The sequence below is a fragment of the Scomber japonicus genome, chromosome 7 (genome assembly GCF_027409825.1).
Source record: "Scomber japonicus isolate fScoJap1 chromosome 7, fScoJap1.pri, whole genome shotgun sequence".
Classification (NCBI taxonomy): domain Eukaryota; kingdom Metazoa; phylum Chordata; class Actinopteri; order Scombriformes; family Scombridae; genus Scomber; species Scomber japonicus.
The window spans coordinates 2,895,459-2,916,691 of record NC_070584.1 but is presented as its reverse complement, the minus strand read 5'-3'; the positions used below and the strand labels follow the sequence as shown (position 1 = coordinate 2,916,691).

General features: G+C 44.1%; 1 protein-coding gene across 2 annotated transcripts in view; it reads left to right on the top strand.

The window, feature by feature from the left end:
* ctns (cystinosin, lysosomal cystine transporter) overlaps positions 1 to 21,233 on the top strand; it is a 73,194-nt gene that overhangs the window by 26,202 nt on the left and 25,759 nt on the right. For both annotated transcript variants that reach the window (XM_053321768.1, XM_053321767.1), the window contains exon 3: positions 8,465 to 8,543. In XM_053321768.1, the coding sequence (XP_053177743.1) occupies positions 8,465 to 8,543 (79 nt within the window). The remainder of the gene's footprint in view (positions 1 to 8,464; positions 8,544 to 21,233) is intronic.

The window sequence follows — 21,233 nt, the reverse complement described above, 5'->3', positions numbered from 1 at the left end:
TGCATTGACACTGACACTGAATATCCATCAAAAAAGTTGAACCAGGTTGTATTTTAAGAAATAATATGTTTTAGCACATGATCAAGACGTATAGATTTTTAAAGTGTTCAAACATGCTCAGTCATCCATAATAGATACCATAATAGATATTCATAATTTTTCATTTTATTAGGATCTGTATGTTTTTATCAGCTGGCTGATTACAAAAAAATCCAATAACTTTTGTGATGCTTGCGCTCCGTTACGCAACATACCCTCCTCTGACACAGCCGCCACTCTCTCTGGCACAGCTCGACTCACGCCCTCATGCTGGGAGCTGCACTTCACCTGGGAACTGAGCGTGTGCACACAGCAGTTGCGATATAACTTTTCATGGACCATGTAGAAGCCAATAACTTAATATTGACCGATAACGTAATACATTTGCCACTTTTTCTAATGTAATAAGCCAATAATGTAATAAATTGCCAATAACATAATAAAAGTCCTTAACCAATAAAGTAGTAACTTATTATGTCATTGGCCTTGTGAAAACAAAATCCTTTACAAATGTAATAACTGGAGCCAATAATGTAATAATATGCTAATATAACTTAATTTAAGTTTTATTTATTGGATACAACTGTGAAAATGCAGTCAAAATACATTCACACATACAAATACACTCTGCCTCTCTCTCTCTCTCTGTCTCTTTCTCTCTGTCTCTCTTTCTCTGAATTGAATTAAATTGAGAGACAGACAGAGACAAAGAGAGTCTGTCTGTTTGTCTCTCTCTCTCAATTCAATTCAATTCAAAGTGCCAAGGTAACAGAAAGCCCTTCCGCTGTCCTTAATGTTGCCAATGTGGCACAGAGGACTCTTTTCGGTTGTTGTTCAGGAGGTTTTCGGCTGTGGCTCAGGAGGTAGAGCGGTCGTCCTCCAATTGGACGATTGATCGTTCGATTCCCGGCTCCTCCAGTCCACATGTCGATGTGTCCTTGGGCAAGACACTTAACCCCAAATTGCTCCCGTTGCTGCGGCAACGGTGTGTGAATGAGAATGAATGGTTAAATTCCCCCTGATGAGCAGGTTGGCACCCTGCCATCAGTGTATGAATGTGTGTGAATGGGTGAATGAGTTGTAATGCTTTCAGTGGTCGTAAAGACTAGAAAGGCGCTATATAAGTACAGTCCATTTACCATTTTTGGGGTTCATCTCTTGGGTTTTTAGTGCCTCAAATTGGATTGTGTTGTTGGGACTGTTGCTTAGGTGCATACAGAATTTTAAGCTTCTTTTTTTTGGATTGATAGAGCTAATGGAAAAAGGCCTAATTCTGCAATAGGCTGAATTATGCTGGTAGGTATGGTATACTGCATTGTGTACTCTAGGGCGGTGCTGCCTAGGCAGAACATGTATCTGTGTTCCTGACCCCTAGGCTTTTTTTGGAAGATCATAAATGTGGTCTTTTTTGGATTAACTGCCAGGGCCCAGGACTGGCAGTTCTGTGCCAGGAGCTGCTGTAACCCCTACTCTGAAGGTGACAGCAGCACTATGTCCAGAGGCGATTCTTGGGTCTGTTGGGGCCCCAAGCGGAAATTCAGTGGGGGCCCCCCACCGCAACAGAAATTCCCAAAATGTCGTTTTTCGTCACATAAATAATTCACCTAAAAATGATAATAGTACTTTTTTCCCCCATGTTGCAAATATGTGAAATTTTGCACCATTTCAATAAATCTAGAACAAATTGTGAACAGTTTTTTTTATTATTATTATTTCACACGTTATAAAAAGTGAAGTTAGAAGAAGTTACTAATAAATGAGTGACATTATTTTCATAAATAAACAACAAATTGTGATTTGCATTTCTCAAGTTGCTTCAAGCTTCTGTTCATTTTAACAGAGAGTGCAAGGTCATTGTCAGTTCACTTAAAAACAACAATAACAACAAATACAAAAAAACTTTAAACTGAGTAATGAAAAAGTGCAGTTAGAAATAAGTAACGAGTAGATGAGTGTCATCATCATTTTTGTAAAATGAACAAATTGTGATTTGCATTTCTCAAGTTGCTTCAAGTTTCTGTTCATTTTAACAGACAGTGCAAGGTAATTGTCAATTCGCTTAAAATAACAATAATAGCAAATACAAAAACCCCTTTAAACTGAGTAATAAAAAGTGCAATAAGAATAAGTTACAAACTTCAAGTTTGCTTCAAGTTTCTGTTAATTTCAACAGAGTGCAAGGTAATTGTCAATTCACTTAAAAAAAGACAATAACAACAACAAAACACCCTTTAAAGAGGGTTATAAAAAGTGAGGTTAGAATAAGTTGCAATAGATAGTCATCATTTTCAAATCAACAACAAATTGTGATTTGCATTTCTCACATTGCTTCAAGTTTCTGTTCATTGTGCAAAGTCATTGTCAATTCACTTACAAAAGAAACAAAAACCCCTTTCAACTGAGTGCTTAAATGTTTGGCCAGAGGTTCTCAACCTTTTTTTTTAAACAAATACCCCCTTGCCCTCATTGTAAGCTTGCCAACAGCCCCTTGACCTCATTATAAGTCTACTAATGCCCCCTTAGTATTAAGAAAATAGAATAGACTATTGTGCAACCATTGGCAACTGAGTACCCCACCCTCCACCTGTCTCCTCAACGCCCTGTAGAGCCCCTTTGAGAAACACTAGTCTAAGTGATGTCTTCACAGTATCTGTTTCCGGGCCTTGGCCTGTGCAAATGCGGTAACCATGTCCTCAAGGTCCAATGACCTTCGCACCCTGTGTTCAATGGAGATCATTGCTAGACCTGAAAGTCTATCTTGTGACATGGTTGATCGGAGATATGTCTTGATTAACTTGAGAGATGAAAAGCTTCTCTCTCCAGAAGCTACTGTTACTGGTAGGGTTAAGAGGAGGCGAAGGGCGATGCTCAGGTTTGCATACAGATCCAGAAGATCTTCCCTATAAATGTAATCCAGCATCTCTCTTGGAGAAGATACATCATCTGGAAATGCATGGTATGCAGCCCTGACCTCCAGGATTAGATCTTCAGCATCAAGGTCATTGACATTTCGCTCTAGTGTCCTACACTTCTCTCCAAGTGTTGCATTCTGAATTGCTTTCTGAATGTCTTCTTTTGAGAAAATGAATCCATAAAGGTCGTACACCTTCTCCAGTTTGCTGAATCGATCATTCAGACTAGTAAGGGCTGTGTCCACTAGAGATAGAAAGAATTCTCTCTTGAAGTGTTCTTCAGGAGAAGACTGGGTCTCTTCCTGGCCCTCATATGAGAACTGTTTGGTGGTTTTCCTCTTTCGTTTTGCAGGAAAGGTCCTCTCAATGTCCAGTGCCTCCGCCATTTCCCTGCCATCCGTTTCAGATGCATGGAGGCCATTTTCCCTGAAGTTTTCAAGATATTGTCTGACTGAGGCGGTTTCTCTTTTTAGGGTTTCCAGAGAAACACTGGGGCTCTGTACCAGCTTGCTAATGCGGTTTATCTGGTACAGTATGTTGTACCAAATAACAGTACACAGCACAAACCGCCATGTCAGCAGCTCCTTTTTAATGCTGGTTGCGGTGGACAGCGTCACGGTGTCTTTTTTTGCAACAGAGTGGGCTTCCAGGGCAGACAACGCATTCACAACTTCTGGCAAGAAATAACAAACCACTTTTACGCTGTCAATCCTTGCTTCCCACCTGGTTGTTGAGAGTGATTTTACTGTCAACTGTGTGACATGCTGCTCCAAAACTGCCCAGTGTTGAACAGATGAGCTAAAGAGGTTATACAATCTTTGCAGTACACCAAAATATGAAATAGAGGTGACTGAAGACTGTGCAGCATCAGACACAACAAGATTAAGGGTGTGGCTGCTGCACGGCACACACAATGCCTTGTCATTGATCTGCAAAATCCTGGCCTGAACGCCTTGCTTGTGGCCCATCATATTACTGCCGTTGTCATAACTCTGACCACGGCAGTTCGCAATATTCAGGTTCAAGTGGTCCAACTTTCCCAAGAGTGTTTCACTAAGACCTTTGCCGGTGGTGTCCTCCACGTCAATGAATCCGACAAAGTGCTCCAATTATTGATGCACCAACTGATGGCTCACAGTTAACCACTCTTAATACAACAGAGAGTTGCTCTGTGTGGCTTTTGTCTGGAGTACAATCCATAATGATTGAAAAGTACTTTGCTTTTTTCACCCTCTTCACAATTTCTTCCAGTATTTTCTCCCCAAGAAGAGAAATTATTTCGTTTTGTATTGTGGAACTGAGGTAGTGCACTTTGGTTTCCTTGTTTTGAATTCTGCGCAGATGTTCAGTCATGACTGGATCGAACATTGCCATCAATTCAATTTGGGATAGGAAATTTCCATTTTGAGGATCATACAGCAGATTTGTGTGTCCCCTCAAAGCCAGGTTTCTTTTAGCCAGGTGACAAATTACTGCTATCACTCGGGATACAACACCTCGCCAGTGCTGCACTTCAAGATGTAAAAGGTCCTGGTTGGTCTGATCAATTGTCGTTTTGCCTTTGAGCCTTTTCTGGAGCTCATGCCAACTTCTCATGTTGGTGATGTGGGTTTTTGAATGCTCATGCTCCTTCAAATGGCCAGTTAAGTTTCTCCAGTTTCTAAACCCTTGTTTGCTAAGTGCATTGTCCTGCTTTCCAAAGAGTTTACAAGAAAAACAGAAGACTGCATCTGCACTAACAGAGTATACAAGCCATGTCCTATGTATTTTTTCCCCATTTTTCATCACCATGTTGTAACTTTCTTTGGTGAACCTCCGTGGACCCTTGTCTGCATTTTGAGGGAAAAGCATGTCTTTTACCTGTATGGGTCCTTTTTTGACTACATCACACATTTGACTAGGGCTGAGAACATCTGGCCATTGTGCGGGGTCATCTGAGATAATTAAACCTTTTGAAGAGGGTGGCACGTCGTCATTTTCATGATGTTCACTCAAGGAGGGCGATGACGGAGCTGAAATGACAAAAAGTGTTTTAATATCATAAAGTAGTTTAATTACATAGGATCACCTGGCTGTTAAGACAGAACATTATACATTGTTTGTTACCAGAATGACAATGACCAAGTTGTAGTGCATTATTAAAGGCCCTGTGTTATGTTATGTCATAGTAGTGTAGTATTATGGTAGTTAACTTTTTAATGACTACTACAGTGTTCTACTGGTGGAACAGCGTGCATTATGGGGCTATAGGATATGGTGCATTTAAACATTTTTAGAGATTTTGTAGAACTTACTGATATCACAAGTACCACTTGAAAAGGCTGTCTGATCTGTCTGTGGTATTAGTACATCCTGGTCAGGACTGGCAGGGGCAGGGCTATCTGTTATTCTGCTGGAGGCAAGTGTTGACTGTGCAATGGAGGTAGATGCACTGGAGAATGTGGAGACAGACTGCCTGCTGGCCGATGACATGCTGAGGGATGATTCTGACTGCCTGGGTTCAGCTGAAAATAGTACATTAAAAGAAGAGGAAAAAACAGAAACTTGGCATTAAAAATTTACATGTATGTACATTCAGATCTGAAGAAGACTGTTGAGGTCGAAACATTATCCTGCCATGAAAAAATAAAACACAACAAAAAGGATTCTAAGTGTGCAGACTTCTCACTCTGAAAACTACAGTTGCTTTGTCCTGCACCTTTCCCTGGGATGTGCACAATCCTCTCCTTCAACTGTACATTAGACCTTGACATAAAATGTAAATGTACTGTACTAGTTATACTCACAGTCATCAGCTGGCAAAGATGAGACATCATCACATTGACCCTCTTCACTTGGCACTGACTGCTGAGAAGAAGATGGCCCATGTTGAGCTGAAAATACACAATTATAAACAGGAAAAAAAATCAGAAACTTGGCATTAGACCTTTACATGTATGTACATTAGACCTTGACATAAAATGTAAATGTACTGTACTAGTTATACTCACAGTCATCAGCTGGCAAAGATGAGACATCATCACATTGACCCTCTTCACTTGGCACTGACTGCTGAGCAGAAGATGGCCCAGGTTGAGCTGAAAATACACAATTATAAAAAGAAAAAGAAAAATCAGAAACTTGACATTAGACTTTGACATTTATGTACAAGACTTTGACATTAGATGTAATGTACTGTAGAAGTTATACTCACAGCCATCAGTTGGCAAAGAGGACACCTCATCGCATTGGCTCTCTTTACTAGGCACCGCTGGTGTTAAAAACTTCAGCAATGACCCTAAATAAATGTATATGGGAAATAATGGATGATTAGTAGGCTATGAATCACATGACATATCCATTACATTTTAAATATTTCCACATTATTTTAACAATTCTTTAAAAACACAGCAAAGCAAAAAGTTAAATTGTCACTGGTTGGGTGGTGAAAATACTTGGTTTATGCCTAGATACAAAACTTAAAATACAGTTGCCGCTAAAACAACAACAAAAACGCCAGAATATTAGCCTGCCATACGTTTGCTGATATTAGCTTTCATCTCCAGTCCCAGTTTACAGTTCAGCCCTTTCCACAGTGAGTGTTTGTAAGTGCGTTGTAATTTGCCAAATTTAAAAGCAATACATGGATTACGTCTTCTGGTCTGAAAGTATTCGAGTGTCATCTTCAACTTTTAGCTGCCGCCTGCGTTCTGCTTCCAGCCTCGTAATGACGGTAGTCGGTGGTCTAACAGCTTGCGCCAGAGACTGACCATTCGTGACATGATGACACAGTGCGACCATGTGTGGGGTCGTGGAGCCAAACTAACTTTGCACGTTAAAACAAACAGCTGTATGACTGTACAGTCATTTAAAACAACGTGAAAAGTATGGCCATTTTAACGCAGGTGAAACTAGGTTAGCTAGCACCATGGACAGCAGCACAGCACAGCATTCGTTGTTATTTTGACATACCTCTGTCTTGCTTTTTCCTCTCCTCTGCGTCTTTTTTCTTCTTTTTTTTCTCACTACCGGAAGGATAACTCCTCTTCATGTTCGCATAGCTGTCATTTGGTTTGCCAATGTGTGCATGGCAGAGACAACTTCCAGACACGCAGACCGCGGGCTTGCAACTATTCCGGCCACGCGGACGTGCAAGTAAATGACCGTAGCTCGACGCTAGAGTCTTTCGCCACCTAGCGGATCGGGGGCTCCAAGCAGCTGCCTGCCCTGCCTGGTGACGAGATGCGCCTCTGACTATGTCATCAGCAAAGAGCCAAAATTTGACCTCCGTTTCTTGGAGTCTGAGAGTCCAGGGGCTGTAGACTGTTCCAACTGCACAGCCAACTCATTTATGTAAATATTGAACAATGTTGGACTCAGACCACAGCCCTGTCTCACTCCTTTATTTTGAGGAAAGAATTCTGTTCGTTTTTTTGCCAATTTTAATATTTGATTTAGAGTTTGAGTACATTGATTTAATTATGTTGTATGTATGTGAAAAGAATGAACAGGCCTTGGTGTCTTAATGTAAAAATCTCCAGGGATCACAACTTCCATAGTCCTCCATAAATAATAAATGAGCGATCGAGCTGGGTATGCATAACACAATTCAGGTCTCCTCCAAAAATTAAATAATGTGTATCCATCTATGGGATTGATTATAAAAGTGTGGTCATGAATTTGGCATAGTCAAAGTTGGGAGCATAAACACAGACTAGTATAACTGGTATATGAAAGAGTCAGCCTGAGACAATGATGAAGCGCCCATAATGATCTGGTATGATTTTTTAGCTTCTTAGAAATCAAAATAGCCGTCCCCCTAAGCCTTGTATGATCACTCAATGTAAGGTGAGTTTCCTGAAGGAAAACAATATCTATCTTGTGGAGCTTAAAGACCGTGTAAAGTGAATTCAGCGTCCTACAGCCGCTACCTCTGTAGCCGCTTACTGACGAGCAACTCTCTGTCTCCCATTCAGTGTCCGGACCTGTGCTTTATAAATAAAATGTATTATTATTATTATCATTTTTATTATTACTGCTATTATTATGTTATCTGCTCCAGTTATTACATTTGTTTGTTTTTTTTTACCAGGCCAATAACGTAATTACCAAAAGTTATTACATTATTGATTCAGGACTTTCATTACATCATTGGCAAGTTATTACATTATTGGCTTATTACATTAAAAAATTGTCAAATTTATAAAGCACTTCACCTTTATTACATTATCTGCCGTTATTATATTATTGGCTTCTACAGACCATTTTTCTAAATTAAGAAGTTAAGAGAAGCATGCCATAAGCATAAAACTCACTCTGTAACATGAGTTGGTAAGAAGGACCTGTCATAGTTACAAAACTCAATGCTGTAACATAAGTTCTGTTTTACCATTTACTGCAACTCAATATCGGTTATCAGCTTCCTTGACTTACAGCCCTGACAAAGTGATATTATTTTATCCCTAATCCCTACTACCTAGTGATGTCAACAATGAGTTGTCATATTTCTTCATTTTTATATCTCTGTTCCACAGATTCCAGAGTGTATTTGTTTGCTCCTGATGCAGTCACACTTGAAGAATACTCTAAAGCCAACATCACCGTCACTTCCAGGTAACCAGAGAAGCACAGTATTTAATAAAGGTTTCGGAAAAGTCAAATTCACATTACAGTAAATGAAATAATTGTCGCTGGCCAGGTCTCCATTATTGAATACCCTTTTCTGGGAATGGTACGCATAGAATGCAGTATCTGGAATGCTTAAAGCTCTACACTTGTCATATACCACAGCAAAAAGAATAATAAGATCATATAGAGACATATATACAGACATATATACATACAGTTATCTCCAACTGGAGCCAGTTTTCCAAGACACTCTGAAGAGATGAGCCACGACAAGGCTACTTTAGGAGGATTCTCAGTAAGAGGTGAAGATGCCTGATGGAGGACATTGGTGACAGGTCACCACAGGTACACATCATTTCAAACATCCCACTTGTACTGGAAATACAGAAACACAAGCACATTAGCTCAGTGTTGCTACATGCTGCAGGCTGCCTCTGTTTACTGAATGAAACCCTTGTGTCCTGCCTAAAGGACCCCTCAGCTGCCCAGGGTGACTGTGTGAGCTTTACTCCCAATATCACTGAATTAACCTACTAAAATATTACAGTTGCTCTTGCAAGTGAATGAATATATATGAGTGAAGCACCTTCTCCCCATGGTGACGAGGCTGGCGGGGCAGAGAGGTGGATGGAGGAGGCAGATCTGAATGGGAAGGGGTGGTGATGTGGAGGAGGTCAGACAGATAAGGAGGGGAAAGGTTGTGGATGGCCTTGAATGTAAACAGGAGGATTTTAAAGTCTATTCGGAACTTGACCAGAAGCCAGTGGAGTTGCTGCAGAACAGAACAGAGTGATGTGGTGGATGGAGGGGGTTCTGGTGACAATCCAAGCTGCAGAGTTCTGAATCAGTTGAAGTTTTTGGAGGTATTTGTGAGGTAGACGAAGGGAGTTGCAGTAGTCAATGCAGGAGGTGACAAGGCTGTGTACAAGAAAAGCAGTGGAGTGGGGAGAGAGGGAGGGGGCGGAGGTGATTGATATTACGTAGATGGAAATATGCAGACCAGCTGATGTTATTGATATGTGATTGGAAAGATAATGTGCTGTCGAGGATGACACCCAGACTCCCTCTGAGGGGAGGAGGAGACAGAGGAGTGGTCGATGGTGAAGAAAGAACTGTTCGACTTTGGCAAGGGTTAATTTTGTGTCAATGAGGAGGATTTCAGTTTTATCACTGTTTGAGAAAGCTGGCGGAGAACCAGGATTTGAGTTCACTGAGGCAGTCAGTGAGGGAGGAAGGTGGGAGAGTGGAATTGGGTTTGCTGGAGAGGTAGAGCTGGGTGTCATCCACGTAGCAGTGGAAATGGATGTCATATTTGTGGAAGATATTGGGGGGGGGGGTAGATTCAGTGCTATGGAGGGGGCGGAAACCAGACTGGAATTGCTCGTACAGGTTGTTCAGGGTTAAATGACAGTGAATGTGCGAGGCAACAGTTTTTTCAAGGATTTTGGAGAGGAAAGGTAGGTTGGAGATGGGACAAGGATTATTGTTATTAGGGTTGGTTTTTTCAATATTGGAGTGATGGCGGTGGGTTTTTTTTTGTAATATTCTTTTTATTGGTTTTCCAGATTCGTGAACAAACAATAACAAAACATACAAAACAACTAAAAGTCCCACCCCAAACTAACATCAAGCGCTGCAATAAACAGAGACCGATGAGACCGAGTTAAGTTCCTATAGGAAGGAGTGCAATGGTTCCCAGATCCTCCAAAATCTGTCCGATTTGTGATTAAGGTCATGAGTCAGTTTTTCAAGAGGAATAAGAGCAGAAATCTGCCCTATCCACATGTCGACTGTAGGGACCTGAGGAGCCGACCACCGCAGCAAGATACATTTTTTAGCCAGAAATAAAAGAATCACTAATAGAGATTTGGTGTCCGCATCCAAAACATTTCCTGGGGTATGGTTTAAAAGACAGAAAGAAGGAGACAGCAAAAACTGTTTACCAGTGACCTGCTGGATTACAGTGTGAACTCCCTTCCAGAAAGTCTGGATACGGTCACATGACCAAAACAAATGTATAAATGTACCTTTTGTGTATTTTACATTTATAACAAAGATTGGAGGTGGCAGGAAACATTCTCTGGAGGTGAACAGGTGTGTAATAAGTTCGGTGAAAAAGTTTAAAATGATGTTCATGTATAGAGATTGAAGTGCATTTAGGTAAAACCCCGCTACAGATCTTGTCCCAGTCTACAGGACTGAACGTCACCTCCAAATCATGCTCCCACATCAGCTTCAGAGAGTCAAAACCTGAAGAATCAGAGTAAAGTAGTGAGGCATAAATCTTGGAAAGCAGTCCTTTGGGATTTGGTCAAAACTATGTTTTCCAGCTCTGACAGTCTCATGCGAATCCCACCTGTCCTCAAGAGAGACCCTATAAAGTGACGAATTTGGAGATATTTATAGAAATCTGTATGGGGAATGTTTAAATCAGCCCTAATTTGCTCAAATGACTTAATAGAGTCAGAGACCAACAGGTCTGCAAAGTTTTACAAGCCCCTAGATGACCACTCCAGCAATCCAATACTTCTAATCTGTGCTGGTAAATCGGAATTCAGAGTCAGAGGAGACCAAAGAGAGATTGCAGGGGAAATGTTTAGGTATTTCTTCGCATCCCTCCAGACCAGTAGTGTGTTATAAACGATAGTGTTGTTCTTGAGATGATTTAACTGATCTATATTATTGATATAAGGAAGAGAATTAAGCCTTCTGGGATGGCAAGATAGGGATTCAAGACCCAACCATAAAGAATATTTTCTGTTCACAAACCAATTCGACATCGTTTTAAGTTGCGCTGACCAGTAATATAGTTGTAGGTTGGGCAAAGACAAGCCTCCCAGATCCTTTGGCTTAGTAAGTGTAGAGAACTCTTTGGTGCTTGTTCCAAATATAGCGAGAGATATGAGAGTGCAGCGACTTAAAAAATGCAGGGGTCAAATAGCAGGGAAGATTTTGAAATACATAGTTCAACCGGGGAAGAATATTCATTTTTATAGAGTTGATTCTCCCAAGGGGAGAAGTTGGTAGGGAGGTCCATTTTGTCAGATCATTCTTAACCTTTTGAATTAGGGGTGAGTAATTACTTTCAAAGATTATTTAAATCAGTAGTGACAACGATACCTAAATATTTGAAGCCCCTCTTAGACACCTGAAAAGGAGATTGTAATGACACATCCAGTGGGATATGAAAGGGCGTAGCGACCGATTTCCCCAGATTAATTTTATAACCCGACAAGGCACTGAATGTAGCTATGGATTCCAAAACTGCCGGAATTGATTTCTCTGGTTTATTCAGATATAAAACAACATCATCTGCGAATAAGGAAATGACGTGGTTTTCTTCACCTACCCTAATTCCAGATATATCAGGGTTAGTTTTGATGACCTCGGCCAGAGGTTCAATGAATAGTATGAACAATAAAGGTGACAGGGGGCACCCCTGTCTGCAACCCCTGAGCACCGGGAAACCATCAGACATCAGGCCGTTTGTGTTAACTGTGGCTATTGGGTCGGAATAGAAGGTTTTAATCATATTAATGAAGTTAGAGCCTAGGCCGAACTTTTCTAATACCAGAAACAAAAAGGACACTCTACTCGGTCAAAGGCCTTTTCGGCATCAAGGGAGTATGAGTGTTAAGATATTGAACAACATTAAGAGCACGGCGTACATTGTCTGTGCCATATCTTGATTTTACAAACCCTGCCTGATCTGGATTTATTATTTTCTGCAAGATGTAGTACTTTTGCAACAATTTTGTAGTTCACATTGAGGAGACTAATAGGCCTGAATGATGAACGATCCAATGGGTTTTTATCCTTTTTTAAGAATAGACTAATGGAAGCGTATCTCCAGGAGGGGGGGTGGGTGCCACCTCTTAAAATACCGTTAATGGCGGGCATAAAAATTGGTTTGATCTCTGGCCAGAATTTCTTAAAAAATTCCAATGGAAACCCATCTGGGCCTGGACTTTCCCATTTGGCATAGATTGAATTGCAGCCCAGACCTCCTCTGGTGTAAATGCAGCGTCTAAGAGCGATCCTCCTCCGCAATGTGTTGTAGATTTAACTTCAAACTAAAAAATGACGAAGCGAGACGTTTTCTTCCATTCAAAAGTACTTTAGTTGATAATAGTAACAAAAGAAAAGAGAAAATCATACAGCGTGTGCGAGTTTTGCAAGGTTCAACATGGCTGACTAACAACAACAAACCTGACGTAATCACGTTAAGTTACCTTCTTGCTCCTAGAGCATCATGGGAAATGAAGTCCATTTTAATGTAACTCCAAATTAAATGAAATGCAGTCTCCTTTTTAACCACATATTCAACATCCATCCATCCATCCATCTTCTTGCCGCTTATCCGGGGTCGGGTCGCGGGGGCAGCAGCCTAAGCAGGGAAGCCCAGACTTCCCTCTCCCCAGCCACTTCGTCCAGCTCTTCCAGGGGGACCCCGAGGCGTTCCCAGGCCAGCCGAGAGACATAGTCTCTCCAGCGTGTCCTGGGTCTTCCCCGAGGTCTCCTACCGGTGGGACGTGCCCTGAACACCTCACCAGGGAGGCGTCCGGGAGGCATCCTGATTAGATGCCCGAACCACCTCATCTGGCTCCTCTCGACGTGGAGGAGCAGCGGGTCTACTCCGAGCTCCCTCCGGATAACTGAGCTTCTCACCCTATCTCTAAGGGAGAGCACCGGTCATACAGGGAACGGACGGCCCTTATCAGGGAGTCCGATACCCCATACTCCCGGAGAACCCCCCACAGGATCCCCCGAGGGACACGGTCGAATGCCTTCTCCAAGTCCACAAAACACATGTGGACTGGTTGGGCAAACTCCCATGCACCCTCAAGGATCCTGTAGAGGGTGTAGAGCTGGTCCACTGTTCCACGGCCCGGACGAAAACCACACTGCTCCTCCTGAATCCGAGATTCGACTATCCGATGGACCCTCCTCTCCAGCACCCCCGAATAGACCTTACCAGGGAGGCTGAGGAGTGTGATTCCCCTGTAATTGGAACACACCCTCCGGTCCCCCTTCTTAAAAAGAGGGACCACCACCCCAGTCTGCCAATCCAGAGGCACTGCCCCCGATGTCCACGCGATGCTGCAGAGTCGTGTCAACCATGACAGCCCCACAGCATCCAGGGCCTTTAGGAACTCGGGGCGGATCTCATCCACCCCCGGGGCCCTGCCACCGAGGAGCTTTTTAACCACCTCGGCGACCTCCACCCCAGAGATAGGAGAGCCCACACCCAAGCCCCCAGGCCCTGCTTCCTTACCAGAAGGCGTGTTGGTGGGATTGAGGAGGTCTTCGAAGTATTCCTTCCACCGATCCACAACGCCCCGAGTCGAGGTCAGCAGCACACCGTCCCCACCGTACATAGTGTTTACGGTGCACTGCTTCCCCCTCCTGAGACGCCGGATGGTGGTCCAGAATCTCTTCGAAGCCGTCCGGAAGTCTTTTTCCATGGCCTCACCGAACTCCTCCCATGTCCGGGTTTTTGCCTCAGAGACCACCCTAGCTGCGCTCCGCTTGGTCTGCCGGTACCTGTCTGCTGCCTCCGGAGTCCTACAAGCCAAAAAGGCCCTATAGGACTCCTTCTTCAGCTTGACGGCATCCCTCACCGCCGGTGTCCACCAGCGGGTTCGGGGATTGCCGCCCCGACAGGCACCGACCACCTTGCGGCCACAGCTCCGGTCAGCCGCCTTGACAATGGAGGCACGGAACATGGCCCACTCGGACTCAATGTCCCCCGCCTCCCCCGGTACATGGTCGAAGCTCTCCCGGAGGTGTGAGTTGAAACTCTCTCTGACAGGAGACTCTGCCAGACGTTCCCAGCAGACCCTCACAATACGTTTGGGCCTGCCAGGTCTGCCCGGCATCCTCCCCCACCATCGGAGCCAACTCACCACCAGGTGGTGATCAGTTGACAGCTCCGCCCCTCTCTTCACCCGAGTGTCCAAGACATGCGGCCGCAAGTCCGACGACACGACTACAAAGTCAATCATCGAACTGCGGCCTAGGGTGTCCTGGTGCCAAGTGCACATATGGACACCCTTATGCTTGAACATGGTGTTCGTTATGGACAATCCGTGACGAGCACAGAAGTCCAACAACAGAACACCACTCGGGTTCAGATCAGGGGGGCCGTTCCTCCCAATCACACCCTTCCAGGTCTCACTGTCGCTACCAACATGGGCGTTGAAGTCCCCCAGCAGAACGAGGGAATCCCCAGGGGGAGTGCAATAAGTATTGCCACCCCTGCCCGGCGCCTGACACCAGTGGCAACTCCAGAGTGGACGAGAGTCCAACCCCTCTCAAGGAGACTGGTTCCAGAGCCCTTGCTGTGCGTCGAGGTGAGGCCGACTATATCTAGCCGGAACTTCTCAACCTCATGCACCAGCTCAGGCTCCTTCCCCACCAGAGAGGTGACGTTCCACGTCCCTAGAGCTAGCTTCTGCAGCTGAGGATCGGACCGCCAAGGTCCCCGCCTTCGGCCGCTGCCCAGCTCACATTGCACCCGACCCCTTTGGCCCCTCTCACTGGTGGTGGGTCTGTGGGAGCGGGGTCCCATGTCCCTTTTTCGGGCTATGCCCGGCCGGGCCCCATGGGGGAAGGCCCGGCCACCAAGCGCTCGCCTCCGAGCCCCACCCCCAGGCCTGGCTCCAGGGGGGGGCCCCGGTGACCCGCGTCCGGGCAAGGGACACGAAAATCCAATTATCTTGCTCGTCATCAGGGTTTTTTGAGCTACCTTTTGTCTGGCCCCTCCCCCCGGACCTGTTTGCCATGGGAGACCCTACCAGGGGCATAAAGCCCCCGACAACTGAGCTCCTGGGGTCATTGGGACACGCAAACCCCTCCACCACAGTAAGGTAGTAGCTCAGGGAGGGGATATTCAACATATGAACTGTATTTATCAATATTAATGTTAACTTGTACTTTAACTCATTAACTTATTTATCATTCATTTATTCTTCAGAAATAATGTCTGTCCAACAAAATAAACTCTCAACACCCCCCCCCCCCATAAACTACAGTTTATCTAAATTTCCAAAGGATATAACAGTTGAATTGGTCTCCTCAGAAGGGTGCCTGAGCTGGTTCGAACTGTACATGACCTGACTAGGCCATCACGCCCTGGAAAGAGTTCTTGAATTCTTCCCAGCCTCCAGCTCTGCCTTGGTGTGTTATCCTCTCCGATGAGTACAACGTCTCCCACCTTCAGCCGAGAAGGCTGCGGGATGTCACAGCAATGGGCCGACTTCAAGTCCAATAAATATTCTCTCCGCCATCTGTTCCAGAAGTTAGTCATAAGTCTTTGTCTGTAACGCCACCTCCGTGTCATCTCCTCCTTGTTTGCTGTTAGATGGTTAGTATCAGCTGGAAATGGCTTAGGGGGTAAGCAAGTCAGTCTCTGACCCACCAAGAAGTGGGCAGGTGTCAATGGCTGTGGTTCATCCACATCATTGTGCACAAAAGTGAGCGGCCTCGAGTTTATGATGGCTTCTGCCTCAGTCAGAATGGTGCACATTTCTTCAAAGTTGAGTCTAGCTCTGCCAAGCACCTTCCTGAGAATAATTTTGACTGACCTTACAAGCCTTTCCCAGAATCCCCCCCACCAGGCTGCTCTTTCAGCGATGAACCGCCAGACGATGCCCTTCTCTGAGAAGAACTCTCGTAGCTGTGGATCTTTAATGCTTTTCCAGAGCTCCTTTAGATCCTGATCAGCTCTCTTGAATGTCTTAGCGTTATCTGAGTAGATCACCTTGCATAATCCTCTTCTTGAGATGAATCTTTTTAGTGCTAGTAGGAAGTTCTCTGTAGATAGGTCTGAGACCAGCTCCAAGTGCACTGCTCTGGTTACAGTGCAAGTAAACAGCGCTATGTAGGATTTTGTCATGGAGTTCTGCGCCTTCACATAGAGTGGCCCTGCGAAGTCCACACCTGTGATCTCAATGGCGGTGACTCTGTTATTCTGTCCCTTGGTAGCGGTGCAGTAGTCTGTTGTCCCGCCTTTGCCTTGAATTTTTTACAAAGTACACATCTTGACACCACTTTCTTGACTACTTGTCGTGCTCTCAAAATCCAATACTTCTCTCTCGTCTGCACTGAAGTGTCTTCTACCCCTGCATGCATTATCTTCTCATGTTGATATTGCACCAACATTTCTGTAAATCTGTGATCGCTGGGCAAAATCCATGGATGCTTTTCTCTGTAAGAGAGATCAGAATGCTGGAGCCTTCCTCCCACACTGAGCAGCTCATCTTCATCCAGAAATGGTTTTAGCTCTCGGATTCTGGAGTCAGAGTTTGGGCCTTTTAGTGCTTTGAGCAGGTCAATTTCTGAGCTGAAACTCTGGTTCTGAATCACTTTTATCCAATGTTTTCCTGCCTCATTCAGCTCTTCTGCTGTCAGTTCACCACTCATTTTTGTGCTTGAGCGAGTGTTGGTGATGAACCTCTTTATCCAGGCTGTCACTCGGAGCACTGTTTTTAGTTTACTGTACTTCTCCAGACACAGAACAGGTTTTAAAAAGTCTATGTCTTGATTAACAAACTGTACAACAATCTGGTGTTTGGATCTGAGTTCAGTCTTTACCTCATCTTCCTGAACATCTTCCTCTCTGACTGATCAGGTGATATCAGAACACAAGGCCTTTTCCACCACAGTGTGCTCTGCTTCAAGTCCTGCACCGTTAGTCCTCTGGTGGGAAGGTCAGCTGGATTCATTTTTCCTTTACAGTGAGACCATGACTGTGGGTCAGTTAGAGTCTGGATTTCTGTCACTCTATTTGCTACAAACTGTTTCCACTTGTGAGCAGAACTGTGAATCCAGTGTAGCACTATCATTGAGTCTGTCCATAGTCTGAGTTGTGTCTTGTCCAGCTGCAGTGCTTTCATGAGGGTGCTCCCAAGCCTGGCTGCTATTACCGCTCCCATCAGCTCCAGGCGTGGCAGTGTCATTCTTTTGAGTGGAGCCACTCTGGACTTGGATGCAACCAGGCTTACGGTCACTTTTCCATCCTTTGTTTCTCCCTGGAGATAAGCAACTGCACTGTAAGCCTTTTCACTTGAGTCACAAAATACATGTAGCCTTAAATCTTGACTGTCCTGCTGCTGCATGTGTGTTTTGTACCAACGTAGGATTGACAGCTGGTGGAGTTGGGGAAGCTCTGAGCACCACTGTTGCCATTTTTTGTCAAATCAGGCGGCAGTTCCTCATCCCACCTAAGCCCTCTTTCCCACATCTCCTGGAACAAGCATTTTATCCTGATAGTGAAAGGGGTCAAAAATCCTAGAGGGTCAAAAATGCGAGCAGAAGACTGCAGAACACTTCGTTTTGTGTTTTCTCTTTCTTTCAGAATATCAAGCAGTCCCCTGAGGTCGAACACAAAATCATCGGTGACAGGTCTCCAGACCAAGCCCAGAACCTTCAGCACTGACCCGTGTGTTTCTGGCTGTGCAGTGCAATCCAGTGAGCTCTCCTGCCATTTTTCGTTCAGCTCAGGAGAGTTCGTCATCCATTTACATAGCTCCATGCCTGCAGCAGACATGATGTTCTTGGCTGTGGTAGTCACTGCATGTGCCTCTGTCACCTCGCTCGCACAAGTCATCCACATAAAGTGAGGAGCTGATGGTGTCTATCACTTGTGGGTGTTCAAGCTCATATTGTCTCAAATGCTTCCTGATGGTGGCTGCAAGTAAGAAGAATGCGCAGCTTCTCGTCCTTCTCCTCTGTTGGTGGGCCTGTGAACCACAGAAATCTTACAGCATCCCGGTCTCTTTCTGAGAGTGAAATCTGCAGAAATGCTTTCTTAATGTCTGCCATGTATGCAATTTCATGCCGTCTAAACTTAATCAAAACACTCATCAGATCTGGATTCAAATTGGGACCTGTTAAGAGACATTTAAGTCATTTAGTGAGGGACTTCCATCTTCGTGGGATGAAGCATCAAAGACAACCCGCAATTTTGTTGTCACCTTATCCTCCCTCAGTACAGCGTGATGAGGTAAGTAATATGTCTGACTGCTTGGTGGGGATGTATGCTCCCTTGGCACATCCTCAGCCATTCCTTGTTTTAAGTAGTCCTCCACAACATCGTTGTATCTGCTGTAGAGTGTGACATCCTTTCGTAGTTTCCTTTTCAAACTCTCAAGTCTCTTTTTTGCGATGCGGTAATTGTCTTGCAGTGGAGTGTGGTTTTGTCTCCATGGCAACTCCACTTGGTAACGCCCATCCTTGAAGATGGAAGTTTCCTCGAACCGCTGCAACGCTTCCACATCATCTGGGCTCTCAAACTTCTCACTTGTGATTCCCAGGGACTCAAGCTCCCAGAATGCATGCAGCTGCTTGTCAATCTGTTTATCCTCGCTGAGCTGAATGTGCATGCATGTTGTCTCTGTCATGCTGGACACTGCTACTGGGCCCTGCACTGTCTATCCAAAGGTGCTCTCCAGTGCTACCAGGCTCTCTGTCATTCTTTCTACTCGGCCTGATACTATCTGCCAGTAGTAATCTGAACCAATTAGCACAGAAAGTTCAGGTTCATCATCTCCAGCGAAGTCTGCGAGTTGGAGACCTCTCTTATTCATTTCTCTCTGTATATGTTCACCAGGTACTTTCATCAGTGCAGTACAAACTTTGGGGGTCACAACTGCCTCTATTTCAGTTCTCTGCTGTTTATCCCAGATATTCTCCAAGCTGAGCTTCACTATACTGCGCTTCACCTTGTGGACCTCCGTATTGTCCGACGCTTCCTTTTCGACCTTTCAACAAGTTGTTCCACATCGTCCAGTAACTGCTGCTCCTCGGTGTCTTTAGCTTCGTCGGCCATAATCTCCTTCCTTCCCGGGTTTCGGCACCAAAAAATGTTGTAGATTTAACTTCAAACTAAAAAATGACGAAGCGAGACGTTTTCTTCCATTCAAAAGTACTTTAGTTGATAATAGTAACAAAAGAAAAGAGAAAATCATACAGCGTGTGCGAGTTTTGCAAGGTTCAGCATGGCTGACTAACAACAACAAACCTGACGTAATCACGTTAAGTTACCTTCTTGCTCCTAAAGCATCATGGGAAATGAAGTCCATTTTAATGTAACGCCAAATCAAATGAAATGCAGTCTCCTTTTTAACCACATATTCAACATATGAACTGTATTTATCAATATTAATGTTAATTTGTATTTTAACTCATTGCTCTTTATTTATCATTCATTTATTCTTCAGAAATAATGTCTGTCCAACAAAATAAATTCTCAACACAATGGTAGGTAAGGGAATATTGTTCAAGTATGAAGCGATATTGGTGTCTGCCTTCTCTGCACTGTACAGTGATTTATAAAAGTCCCGGAATGTGCTATTGACAACTAACAGATCACATGTGACATCCCCGTTCTGTTTTCTTATCATGTTAATTGAGCAATCATTATTTTGGCTTTTCAATTGGTGGGCGAGCAGGCGACTGGACTTATTACCAAATTCATAATATTTCTGTTTAGTATAAAGTAATAGTTTCTGGACATGACGAGTATGATCCATATTAAGTTCAGTCTTAGCAGCCACTAGCGCCTTTATTGTTTGTGTATTTGCTCCAGTCTAGTCACCTCTTTTTCAAGGTTTTTCCTGTTTTTCTCTAGGACTTTCTTCTGATGAGAGCTATAGGAAATAAGGTGTCCACGTAAAGTAGCTTTTGCTGCATCCCAGATTGTAGCAAGGGACACAGGAGAACTATTATTATCCATCCAGAATTGTGATAGGTTGTTCCGGACAAAGGTGCAAAAATAGTTAAAATCTTCTTCCTTTTAATTACATGGCCCAATCCTTGGACATTCCAAGTAGGTGAGTTTAAGTGAACTAGACATGAGAGCCACAAAGCCAGAAAGTAATTGAATGACAGGTGCTAAGTGGAAAAGAATTAATCAAAGTGCAAGCAGTTATATAAAATAGTAAACCTAGACTCCAGTTGTTTAACAAAAGAAAAGTTGGCGGCGGTTTTGAAAAGTGTAGGGACAATTCCAGTGGAGAGTGAGGAGTGGACGATGGCAGAGATGAGGGGGAGCAGAGAGGGGAGGCAGACTTTCACCAGAATTGCGGGGAGGGGATCCAACTGACAGGTGGAGGGCTTGGACTTTAGGATGAAGTCTGAGATATCTGAGTCAAAGGCCAGCTGAAAGGAGGAGAATGAGTGAGATGTCAAACAGGGTTCAGGGGAGGTACTGGAGGAGGAGCTTGGAGTTAAGTGAAGGTGGATCTGATGAATTTTCTTATTGAAGAAGGACATCAGGGAGTTACAGAAAGCAGTTGAGTACAGGTGGGGTGGGAGAGAGGCCGGGGGTCTGAGAATATTGTTGAGAAGAGAAAATGGTGAACTGATTATGTCAGAGTAGTAGTTGAGTTTGGTTTGAGAAATGGAGTCCTTTATAATGTAGCATGTGATTTTTGTGCATCTCTTTATGAATAGCAAGACCAGTTTTCAGAGGAGTGAGAGAATTAAGGATGTTGTTGAGGCCGTTGTTGTAGTGAGAAGCCAAATCGTCGGGGTGGATGAATTGTGAGTGTTCAGGAGGCAATAAAGCATCCAATAAGAGGCTGCGGGCAAGTGATGACAATAAAACTATTGTAAACTGTAGAGAAGTTGTGGAAAAAAACAGCATCAGCGTCCTCTCCACTCTTCTGTTGC